Raw genomic sequence first — 12,342 nt, forward strand, 5'->3', positions numbered from 1 at the left:
GTCGAGGTGCTGAGGTGCTCGGGTCACTCGGTGTCGATAGGGAGTTCATGCGAGGTGCGAAGTCTCGTCGTCTATGGATCAACGGCGAATGGATGGATTCTGTGCTGTGAGTTCTTCCCGTGGATCGAGGATCCGTTGGGCAGAGCTCTGTGTTCAAGGACACCTTGTCGAAGATTTGGGGAATTGCGTCAAGCGATGACACCAGAACATTGATTATGTCAATTACATCAAGTCATCCTCGTAATTAATCAAACAATTAAGTTTTTTTCAGGAAGCAAATCCTGTTCGACTATCGCTTATCTGCGTCCTCATCAAGTTAACAAACATTACAAAGTACTTTCTGATTGCAATATCTACAAAAAGAAAACGTTCTGCGTTCCTACGTCTCCCAGAATGGAGGTCCCAGAATGCTTTGTAGTTTTCCTACTAATTCAACAATACTCTGGATCTGATATTATTCTCGATCCTTGAGCTTCGCCACTATTTGTTTCGTTGGCTGTTGCAGGATTTGACTCGAATTTCTTTCCCGACGCTGGTGCCACTGGAGATAGACATGGTTCTCGGAATGATATCCTGAAAAACACTGAAAGATACGGTATTTCCTCCCGGTTCCTTTTACCGCAACAGTATCGTTTGGGAAAAAAACTGCCTTAAATTGGATAGCCCGGACGTAGCCCGAAGTTATTTATCTTCCCGTGATTTAGAGCGCTAGACCCCCGGAAGATCCGTGATATCCACGGAGTTTCGCTGCTTCCTCAACCGTACCTCAACGTCGAATCGTCGGCTAATCGATGAGAAAAGTCTGAATTTTTCTTGAATTCACTGTGATAGCTAGGAATTATAAGCTAGAAGCAGCACGAAGCAGTATTTTCTAATTAGTACGTGCTGGTGGGAGGAGCGATCGATGTGACTGCGGCGGTGGCTGTGTGGCCGTGCGGCATTGACTCACGGCGCCGCATAGCCTCAAATCAGGTCCCCCCACCCCTCGTAACCTCCTTTGCTCCGGCTCCGGCTTCGTGTGGCTCCGTCTAACTCCGTGTGAGGACTCCACCTTCCACTTCCACTTCTACTTCTGTGCTGCACGCTCCACCGTTGTGTCGTCCTTCAGAAGCGTACGGACACATACAACATACCGTAGCGATTAGTGATGCGGTTATGCGACTACTAGAAACACTCCCTATATTTTTTATTTGCGCTATTCGCACTACCATATCCACTGTGAAATGTTACTGTACTGATGATCATTGTGTACCGTATGGAGCTTGCGATGGTGCTGTATGTTTGGTCGGGATATTACGCGAGAACAACCAGGTTATACGAACGTGCGGATCACGTCCGTTAGGATGTCATAGGTATGTTGTAGATACTGTAATATTTTTTGAGATTCAATATCCGTGTGTGTGAAAAAAAATCCGTCCATGTTTCTGTGACGCAACTGATTCACATAAGAAATTAACGAAGCGCAAGGAACCTGCGACGAACGTGGTCATGCTCTGCTAAGCAGAAGTTACTCAAACCGTTAGTCGGGGGTCTAGCGTTGTCATGATCCACGACTCCTGTGAAAATCTTATCCACAAATACCACGTTCCGGAAGAGTAGCGTCGATTATTTCCATTTTCCAGCTCATTATAGTGAAAAAGTAGTCAATTATTGCTTCAATATTGCACCTATGCATTTTTCCCCCACCGTTTCGTATTCGCCAGCGAATCCAGCATGCATGCATTCAACTGCTCTCCGAATACATTGGATCTATTGCAAGTTCCATTACACATAAATTTGTGCTGTCGTGCGTGACAAGTGCCCGAGAAGAGAGAGTTCTCTTTTCTCTCTCTCTCTCTGTTTCTTCCTTCTGCAATATTCTCCTCTCTCTCCCTCTCTCCCTGAGACAACGCTGAGTTACAGAACATTGCAAAAGCTCAAATTTCTCAATTCTCAATTATTGCAAACATTAGTCGACAGAGAGTTGATATCGTCAATTTATAGGGTTGCTAACTTTAATTCCCATGCTAAAGCCATGATATGAATCTGACAATCTTCCTCTGTACATAAAAATTTTCAGAATAGACCTTTTAAATATAATTGTAATATTGAAAGATCCATTTAAAAATAAAGCATTAAAGAAAAAATCAAAAATTTATTATTAAGCAATAGCCAACATTGTTAAAAATTGTATTATTTTATCTATTTTAAAAGTACGAGTCCCTAAAAGACGTTAAAATAAACTTTTGGATTTTTTAAGTACTCCAGCTATTAGGACAGATAAAATAACAATAATATTAAAGTTTTAAACTTGGCTTCCAGGATTCTTTAAGATTTGATTATTTAAGAAACATAAAAGTTCGACCTTCTTTGAATCATCGCGTAATGACAGCAACTTGGAGATTCCCAATGTTAATGAAGAGTCAAATTTGTTAAAACTCACATTATTTTATCTATCCTTAAAGTTTGAATTTCTAAAAGACTTTAAAATAGACTTCTAGGGCTTTTTTTAAAGCACTTAAACTTGTAAGAGAAATAAAATAGTAATATTATTAATTTGAGACCTGCTATAGGTTGTCCAACAGACGCCTACAGTATGTATATTGCCCAATTATCCATGCATCGTGCTTGTGATCTACTCGTTAGAGAACTTCCATGAAGTGAAATTTACAAATTAGTCAATTATTGTCTTTTTACAAGTCTTCGTTTGTGTTTTATTCAAAGTACAAGTTTATAAACTCAAATTTTGTTCTAATTTTTCAAATTTATAAGTATAAGTACAGAGTATGCTATATAAAATGTCGAAAATTCGATTTTCAGTGAACCTCAGGTGTCACTTACGACCTAACCGTAACCTAATTAAGTGATTCTGTTAAATTTTCAGTTTCTGAAAGGCATTGGAATGACTTCTGTCGGGGAAAAAGAGTAGGAGAATATTCGCTTCGAAAAATTGCACGACTGCCTCTCATCTCGTGCACTTCCTGAATTCTTAACGAGAACAGTGAACTATTAGGAGGTTGCTAACTAATTTTAGTAAGAATATGTCCTTTAAGTTTGTTGAAATTTGAAACACACGGCACCTGCGTCGAGCTGTGGTTAACTGCGGCCGCGATTGTGTTCCCGAATTGCGTGTGCAAGTGCGTCGTCATCGTCAGCTGTGTGTCCGTGTGTCTGTGTGTCTGTGTGATGGACGAAATCCGAGTCCGCAAGCAAGTAGCAGCATCTTTAGCGAAGAAAAAGAGATAAACCAGAGAAGATTGATGGGACACACGTCATGACATTTGCTCGTTTCGCGCACAAGCGAGAACAACGCGCGACGCGACCGACAACCGATCGCCGGCGATCTTTGGCTGCTGTGCTGCTGCTGCTGCTGCTCCCGTTGGCTGTTCCGTCAAATTCTTCACTGCCGCCGCAGCCGTTGACAAGTCACAAAGCACTAAAGCCCTAGTCTTGTTGCATTTTGAATAGGCAACGGGAAATTAAGGCTACGTAACCAGGAAGAAGTGCACAGAATCCTAGGCTACGTGAGCAGGACGCAGCGCAAAGAATTCGTACAGGATTCCTACGGTGTAGCAGAACCGTATAAGCGAGCTCTCTTTGGACCTTGCTAATACGTGAAGTAAAAAGTTCTAAGCAATTTTTTTCGCTCTATTTCGACGATAAAATTTACGCAGCTAGGAAATAACCGATTTAGATCAAATATGCGCTTTTTTCAGATAACTTTTGTCCATTTTATTTATTTATTTATTTATTTATTTATTTATTTATAACGTTCAAAGGCGTGCACAGAGTAAGAGGCAAGGAATGAATATAACTTAAAAAAATAGAAAATCCAGCAACGAGAAAAGAGTGCAATGAAAATAAGCAGGGATAAGTCACGCAAAAAGTAAAGCAAAGGGCAATTTAGTAATTTCAAAAAGCACATAAACATTTTAATAAAAATTTATGATGTTTTGTTTACATTGTCAGATATGGCTCACTAAAGACATCCAGGAAAAAGCCGAGATCGTTTTAGTTCGCGTAATATTTAGAGTGTATGCGCGTTCGTTTCAGTGTTTCTGGAATTATCGACAGAATTATCAAACAAGGGTCATCAAAGAGCATTCATGACAATTTACGACCTAACCGTAACCGAATTTAGTGATTCTGCCGATGTCAAATGTCAATTTTAAAGAATTTTGACAGAATCAAACAACATCCCTAAGTTAAATGTCAATGTCAATATCAACTCAGTCTCTGGAAGGCTTTGCAGTGACCGAAAAGGGGCAGACATGGCCATGAACATATCAAGAAGGTCATCCCATCAAAAATTGTGATCCACTTGTGAGATCCCTGTGGTCCCTGTGGTCAAATTTAAAAATTACTTAGTTATTATTTTCCTGAAAGTTTCCATTTGTGCCGCCCTATTCGAAGTTACGAGTTCTCTTCAAACAGTATAAGTTGTCGAAAAGTTCCACATTCAGTGAATCTTAGCATAGTACGATGTTAGGATGTCAATTACGAGCTAACCATAACCTAATCCAGTGATTCTGTGTAAATGTCCAGTCTCTGAACCGCTTTGCAATGATTCCTGGCGGGAAAAAAGTACGAGAATACTGCATGTGACGCGCTGAAATTGCACGCCTTTTTTCCGTGTCCTGTACTTCCTGAATTTCTTGACGAGAATAGAATAGAATAAATAAAATAATAGTTCTTGACGAGATAGATAGAATAAATAAATAGGATATAGAATACATATACATGACTGGATTTAAAAAAAAAGATATTTTTCATCTCCTCCTCCTTCATCCTCTTGTCATTTCACACATTCAAGATACAATCGTTACTGGAGAGAAGGATATTGGTGAGTTAGTGAGGTAGTTATTCGTGGCCCAGCTTCTTATCTGATTTTTTTCGTACGTGGACATACGTCACAAACAACGAAGTACTTGAACAGCGTTATACGACTCGTCCGGAATTTCTTTTTCCGCTAAACGGAAAAATTGATCCATAAAAATTTAAAGTTTGTCATTAATTTCATTCGCGGAAGACTATAGGTTCAGCTGTAGAGGTAATTGAAATTTTTTTTTCCGGAAAAAACTTTCTTCTCGCAGTCATTTCCGCGAAGAAAATTGAAAAGTAAAGGTGGAAATGATACGTTTCGTCGCTTTTCCACTGATTTACGCAGATATTCTCCGTCGAAACTGCCATCTGCATTTTTCATGGATTTATCCACGATACGCATTATGTCGAATTTATGGTAATAGCGCTCAAAATAACCGCATTTAGAGTCATTTCATTGAATAATTGTTAGTGTAAAGTTTGAAAGTAAGCATGAGTTAGCCTAATCGATCCAGATACATCAATTCTACGGGAAATTTTTCGGATTTTCCTCGGATTTTTTAATCTCCCATAGTTTTACTCTCGGAGTTCTTAAAATCGAAAAGAAAGATCGGAAAATATTCTCCATGAGAACTGCAATAAACAGTAACAGGAGTAGGGTTGAGGAAAAGAATTTCAGAGAAAAAAAGAAAGAAAAGAAAAATTTTTGTTATAGAAAAATTACTTTAAAAAAGCTTAAAACTATTCGTTAAAAATGAAACATTTTGTAATAGGGGGATCGTAAGGCTGTTCATGTAGTTTTTCGCTTGTGATCCATAAAAACTTGGACAAAAATCCATCTTTAGTGCTTAGTCCTTAGTCGAGTCGAGCTTTCAGTGTTCTCTTTTTTTCCGTTGGTGTTGGTTGTCGAAGCGTGAGAACTGTCGTCTGAGGTGTCCTGTGTCCTAGTCGTTCCTCCCAACCCGAAAATCCACGAAATTTTCACGGAATTTTTTCCGGGATCGTAGGCAGCTTGCAAATAACTCATCAGTATACGTAAAACCGCTTTCCTAACCGGACCAAAACGGCGTCACAACGTCGCTTCCAGCGGTAAACAAAATATCCATCTCTTTCATCATAGAGCTTTTGTTTTTTCGTTCGTTCGTTCGCTTTTCGTTCTCGTCAATGGGCGTCGGCGACAGCAGCATCAGCAGCAGCTTTAGGACGCCCAAATGTAAGTGGCGGTGAAAATATATACATATATGGGCAAGTAGCTTAACGAATGCGATGATCGTTGCCTCCAGGGAAATTCAGAAATTTTCCAGGGATGAAGATGATCGTTGGACGGATTTATGCGCATGCGATCAACCGTTCTGTAACACGTTCTCATATCTTCGATCTCATACGAGGTTCGTTTTATAGGAGTTGGTAGCCGCCTGCTGATCAGCTGCTTATGCAATTTTATTTATAATAAAAATTAATATACATATATTAGCCGAATGGTTCATACATTGACAAATATACATATATTTATTTATAATAAGTATATGTATATTGGGAACACCCAGCGTATTTGTTCACAAATTTCTGGCCACATTATTAACTTTAAAAATTTTAAATTAATATCTAAAATTGTTTACTAAACAAAGGAGTTTTTTCGTGCCAAACAAAAAAAACTATTTTTTAATATACAATTTTAATTCTTAATATAATTTTTTCAATTTTTTTCAATTTTAATATTTAATATAAACAAAACAATTTTTCAGTCAACGACGCGAAACACATAGTCCAGATGATGTTCCATTGGTCTTCGAACGTGTGGATCGACCAGACGATGGTGAGAGATTTTTGTTTGTAAACATAGCTTATGCTTCAAAGAGCTCCTGAATGTATAAAGAAATAGTAAACTATCCTCTCGATAATCCTTCGAAAACAAATAAGCGGCATTGATTAAAAGCCGAACGTAATGAAGTAAAATGTTCACAGAGAAGCTATTTATCCATGTAACTCGCTGTTTTACGTTAGAATCGCTCAGTTCATACATAGGCGAATATATATATATATATATATATATATATATATATATATATATATTAGTAATAAAAGTGCAAAAAAGGTATACGTTAGAACTATCGTTAGTGCCTATGTATTTTTTATAATAAAAATTAATATACATATATTAGTCGAATGATTCACACATTGAAAAATATACATATATTTATTTATAATAAATATTCAAAAAAATTATAGAAGCACCTTTACTGCTTACATATTTTCATAACAAAACTTCAAAAATTATATATATACATTTGAACTATTCTTACTATTCACAGATTTATAACAATAAAAATTTAAGAAATAAATTTTAGAACTACTGTTACGACCAGAGAAGAAAATTATTGCTGAGTTCAAGAGATGGAAAACTTGAAAATTTTGAAAACAGCGCGAAACATGGGATTTGATTTCATATAATGTTTTGAAGTCGAAATCCCGTCTGGTCTATCCATGGTTTTGATTTACGTTTTGTCACGTGAATCTTCCTTTAATTCAAACAAAAATGTACGAAAGATGGGTATTTTTTGATTTGACCAAAAAAAAAATTGACTAAGGCTCTGTGAAACGTTTTGCTTTGAGCGGAACTTATCTGGTAAAACTTTTCCGTACACCGACCGGACTAGGTATTCGTGGATTCTCTTCAAAGCCTGGAAAAATCAACGCCATGAGTAACTTATCCTCTCGGACGAATTATCACTCATTCAGATGGTTCGCCCACTAATTTGACCTATTTATTGAATCTGATTTATGGGCTAGTGCTCTTACCTCTCTCTCTCTTACCTCTCTTACCCCTTAAGATGGTAAAGAAGCAATGGATGCTACCTCGCAGCGCAACTATGGATAACAATGTTTCTCCGTACGGGACTCTAGCAGCTCGTCGTGTAGATCAAAACCCGAGGAGGACTTCACAGCCCCAGGGGCTAATTTGTTTTTGATTGCACTCATCATTTCTGATATTTGTTTATCCATAGTTTTTGGTCTTTGAGCCTTTGTCGAGGATGCCTCTAGTGTCCTGCAATGGGCCCTTATTCGAATGAAAACACTTCAACCACTTATTCGGAGTTTTGCTAATGTGACCGCAACTTCAGCCTCTTGATCCGAGTTTTTTTTTCGAGATGTATTTTGCGATGAGCTCCGAGAAAGGCGGATAGCTTTGATTTCCCGAGCCTATCCAGATGCTTCTTTACGTGGATACAAAGTCCGCACCCAGTTTCCCCTGTGTAATCCTCAAATGGTACGGTACAACCATTCCCGATACCATGAAGTGACCCTCTTCGGCACGGGCAAACTATGGAACTGAAAGAATTGTGGATTGAATCGAATTGGTCCGCCCGACTACGTACTATGTAGCTGTCAATTGAGGCTTCCTGGTGATATTTCAACAATGTCTATGTCATTCTCAGAATCCTCCGGAGGTACGCATTTGCGTACCGCTTTGCTGTTACCGTAACGAAAACAGAACAAAGGGATCGATTCTGAACAGCCCACAAGATTGAATCTCTGAGAGAGGACTCGTGCTTGTTAACCAGAGTTTCTAGCTGGATACCCATTGGATATTGCCGCTTTATGGGGCCAGTTTATGGATCAAATTTTTTCCTGGATACTCGATACAACCCTTAAGCATCATCTGCAATGTAGCTTTTATCGTTGTTCTGCCGGACTTCCGGGTTGTAAGGATGCTACAATACGATTCTTTTTGTGATGTGGGTTAGTTAGCCCTATTTTTAGTTACAGAAGTGTGAAGTGTGGGTGTAAAAAATGGGAACGCGCTCAGGAGCTCATTTTCGCAGCAGATCCACGTTATCAGCGTTGCGGAATGATCCAAAAAAGCGCTGCCACATGCCCACTGTACACATTACAGTGATCCAGATGTACAACGTTCCACTTTGGTGACACCCACCCGGTCACGGATCTGGCGTTGTCCTTCGCTCGATGGGGTGCCACCGTTACGACTGCGATCCCGTCAGGACACCTGGACTAGCGATAAAATGTATAAAGGACAAAGTGTCTGGCGTTAGTAAATCCGCTTGGGACGCACTTCAATTCAGAATCGTTTGAGATTTACTAGCGCGTCCAGGGTCCAGCCTCAAGTCAGTGTTTTAACCTAGCAAAGACAAGTCTGACTCCAATTTATCGACCCCGGAGAGATGAAAGGCTTGGTTGACACTGGGGCGGTGTCGAACCATCAACAACTAATCGATTGTGCGGACACAGCGGGACCTCTGCTCCACACCCGGTAAAAGTATAATAGTAATTCGGAGGAAGAACTCTATAAAGATTTGCACATTTCTGACATCTTACAATCATTTATTCTAGTTTTTTGCAGAGGTAAACTTATTTATATATTTATTTATTCATTTATTCACATACACCAATGGTGCACCAGAAAAAGAAGAAAAAAAAAGAAACACACTCGTCTGAGTCAGAACATTTTGTAAAAAACCGGGAACTAACTATCTGAAGAAATCGTTTTGTGAAAAAACAAACAAACAAAATAATATGAATATAAATAAAATAAATAATATAAATATAAATATAAAAAATGAATAATAAAATTAATAAATAAATAATATAAATATATATAAATATATATATATATATAAATATAATATGTGAAGACGTTTGGTGTGGCTAGACCAACATGTCTTCCCATGCTCTGGATTGTTGTTGATATGGAAATTTTGGAAAATCAAGCAACGAAAAAAAGCAACACGCCTTTTTTTTATAGCAATTCTCTTGGAAAGGATAATTTTAGCGTTTCAGGAGTCAGGAGTTTTTTCCCCCAGTCAATAGCTCATTTGATGTGACCTTGTAAATGTCAGTGTCACACTCACTCACGGATGTTTTGCGCATTCTTGCAAAACTCATTAGCCCATGCTCCCAGAAAAAGAATATTTCCATCCGAAACATAATGAATTCCATTAGTGCGGGTTTCCGAAGAGCAAGCGTATTCGAACGTTTCTAGGATGTATGTCGATACTACTACTATTACTATTATTCTACTATTTTCGTTCTGGAGGTTTCGGAATTCATTTTGAACTCCTTATTCTCCATATTTCTAGTGAAAGTAATCTTTTCCCAAGTCTAATACGATGCCAGATATCTCCACAACACCCAGGAAGCAAAGTACAGGAATTACAGACCCTGCGTTTGACTAAAAGGGTTCGGGGGAAGCTTTAAATCAATTATAGTTCTTTTTAGAGAGCCAACAACTTCTAAAATTTACTTATAAGAAACAAATATTTTTGAGATAACGAAAATAAATCACGGAAAGGTATTCGTTCGGTATTTTCCAGCTGGAATTCTCATTTTGTCCTCAGACACTGAAAGTCCCTCGATAAGAGTTGCCTTCTGTTGTTTGCCTGTACATAATCCACCATATACAAATTAAATTGCATTTTTTTCACTAGAAATATCAAGCAGGAAGTTATTTTGAGGTTATCAAGCATTTTCTCTGTCAAATGCTGTATTGCGGTGCTATGGAAAAAAATTCTAAAATATACAATAAAAACTTCATTATCTTAAAAAGACAAAGAAATCATTCGATCTCCCAACCCATACGTCAAGCTACTGAGAGAAATTCTCTGATGTTTCTGTTAAAATTTATCTGATGAATAAAAGAATAAATAATTTAATTAATTTTTCTCCTAATTTCTGATAAAACTACTGCAATGGAAATATTTAAATATATTATTAATTAAAAGTACTGGGGCTAGTGTAGCGCAGTCCGTTAGAGGTTCCGCTTCCTGCACAATCGATCGGAGGTTCGAATCCGCCCCAGTGCTCACCAAGCCTTCATCTCGTTGCTGAGGGGACGTTAGAAGGTGGTGTTAGGCTTATCCGGGAGGATAAAAACACGGACTTGACACATCGGTTAGCCAACGGAAGTCATTGTGTAGGCCAGTTACAGCTTCGTAAACCACAGAGACTCTCGAATTGAAGCGGAAGTGGTGGCGCATCCCAAGCGGATTGATTAACGCAGGACACTTTATCCTTTTACACTTTTTTTTTATTAAAAGTGTTATATTTGTGAAAAAGTGAAGTCATTTCTGAAGAAATGAACTTATACCCTCATTTTTTCTATCTTCCTAAAAACTAAAAAATATCCTTCCCCTTAATCAATTGTCCTCAGAGTAAGTTGAGAGACAACAATCCGGTTGATTTGTGCCGATATTGTTGCTTTCGGGCGCGGTGCCGGATGCGTGGTTGCTCGGTCGGGAGGATTCTCGGCCCGGCTCGGCTCGGCCCCAGCTGAATGAAAGCTGCCTTTCTTTCCGCTGTACGCTTTCGAATCCCGGCATCTGTCTTCCATCCATCCATCCATCCATTAGTCCGTAGCGCTTGACTTAACTGGAACATGGGAAGAAACGGGGCGCTGACGCTGACAAGGAATGATTGACACTGAAGAATGGACACCATACGCTATTTTATGTCCTTCATCAGCAAAAAAAATTCGAATTTAAAATTAATCCCACATGGAACATCCATTTATGATCATCTACACGGGGAAATCACATCAACTTTTTAAATTTTAATTTAATTTGATGTATTATTATACCATATATTATAATGTCATATTATTCATATTATATACAGATATTGTTATATTACACGTTATATTTATTATTATTTATATTTATTATTTTTTTATTATTTATATCTATGTTATATTTTTAATGTAATGTTTGTTCGAAGTATAAATGATATATTTATTAATTAACTTGTTTTAATGTAATGTGTATGTATATAAAATCTGTTTTTTTTTCTTGGTAATTTCGCATTTAATTTTGATAATTTTTTTTGTTAATTTGGCTTTGGTTTTTTTTGCTAATTTGGCATCATTTATGGCACTAAATCTCGTACAAATATGGATTACACAATGGAAAATAATAAAAAATGAGAGTAATTAAGAAAAAATAAAATTCAAATAGAATATAAGTAAATGAATTAAATGAATGGGAATAAAAAGTTTTAAAAAATGAATAATAATAACAATAATAATAAATGACAATACTCAGATACTGACTTAAATGTACTTACTTAGATAATAATAATAATAATAATAATAATAATAATAATAATAAATGACAATAATAAGTTATAAAATGAATAATAATAGTAATAATAATAAATGATAATAAAGAAGATAAAAAGTAATAAAACGTGAAACGAAACACAACACGGATTCTGAACAGTATCCTGATAAATTTAAGGTCAGAAATGTCTCAGATTTTATGGAAAACGAGGATTTCCTCCGATCTCATGACTCCAGAAATGCTACACCTTCATTTTTTCAGGTATGCCACCACCTGAACAACCTCCTGCCACTGCCAGTTCTCTTCTTACTGTTCTTCTTGTTGTTGTACCACTTACTGTTGGAGCAGCTACGGTTATGGTAAGTGTGTCGATTCATCGGATGTCTCAATTAAATCTTTATTCTCATCCTATAGTCAAATCCTTATAATTTTAGGTAGTTGCTTTCAACTATTATTGTCATCTATGTTAACA

At 37.4% G+C, this 12,342-nt stretch overlaps 1 protein-coding gene across 1 annotated transcript; it reads left to right on the top strand.

The window, feature by feature from the left end:
- Positions 1–1,155: 1,155 nt before the first annotated feature.
- Positions 1,156–12,340, top strand: RB195_000395 (uncharacterized protein; the record flags this gene model as incomplete). The annotated part of the gene is made up of 5 exons (XM_064196713.1): positions 1,156–1,352; positions 6,105–6,188; positions 6,546–6,616; positions 12,132–12,229; positions 12,305–12,340. The coding sequence occupies 5 exons, from the start codon at positions 1,156–1,158 to the stop codon at positions 12,338–12,340; spliced, it is 486 nt and encodes a 161-aa protein (XP_064052594.1).
- Between the last annotated feature and the right edge of the window lie 2 nt (positions 12,341–12,342).

The sequence above is a fragment of the Necator americanus genome, chromosome IV, assembly GCF_031761385.1.
Source record: "Necator americanus strain Aroian chromosome IV, whole genome shotgun sequence".
NCBI classification, from domain to species: Eukaryota; Metazoa; Nematoda; class Chromadorea; order Rhabditida; family Ancylostomatidae; genus Necator; species Necator americanus.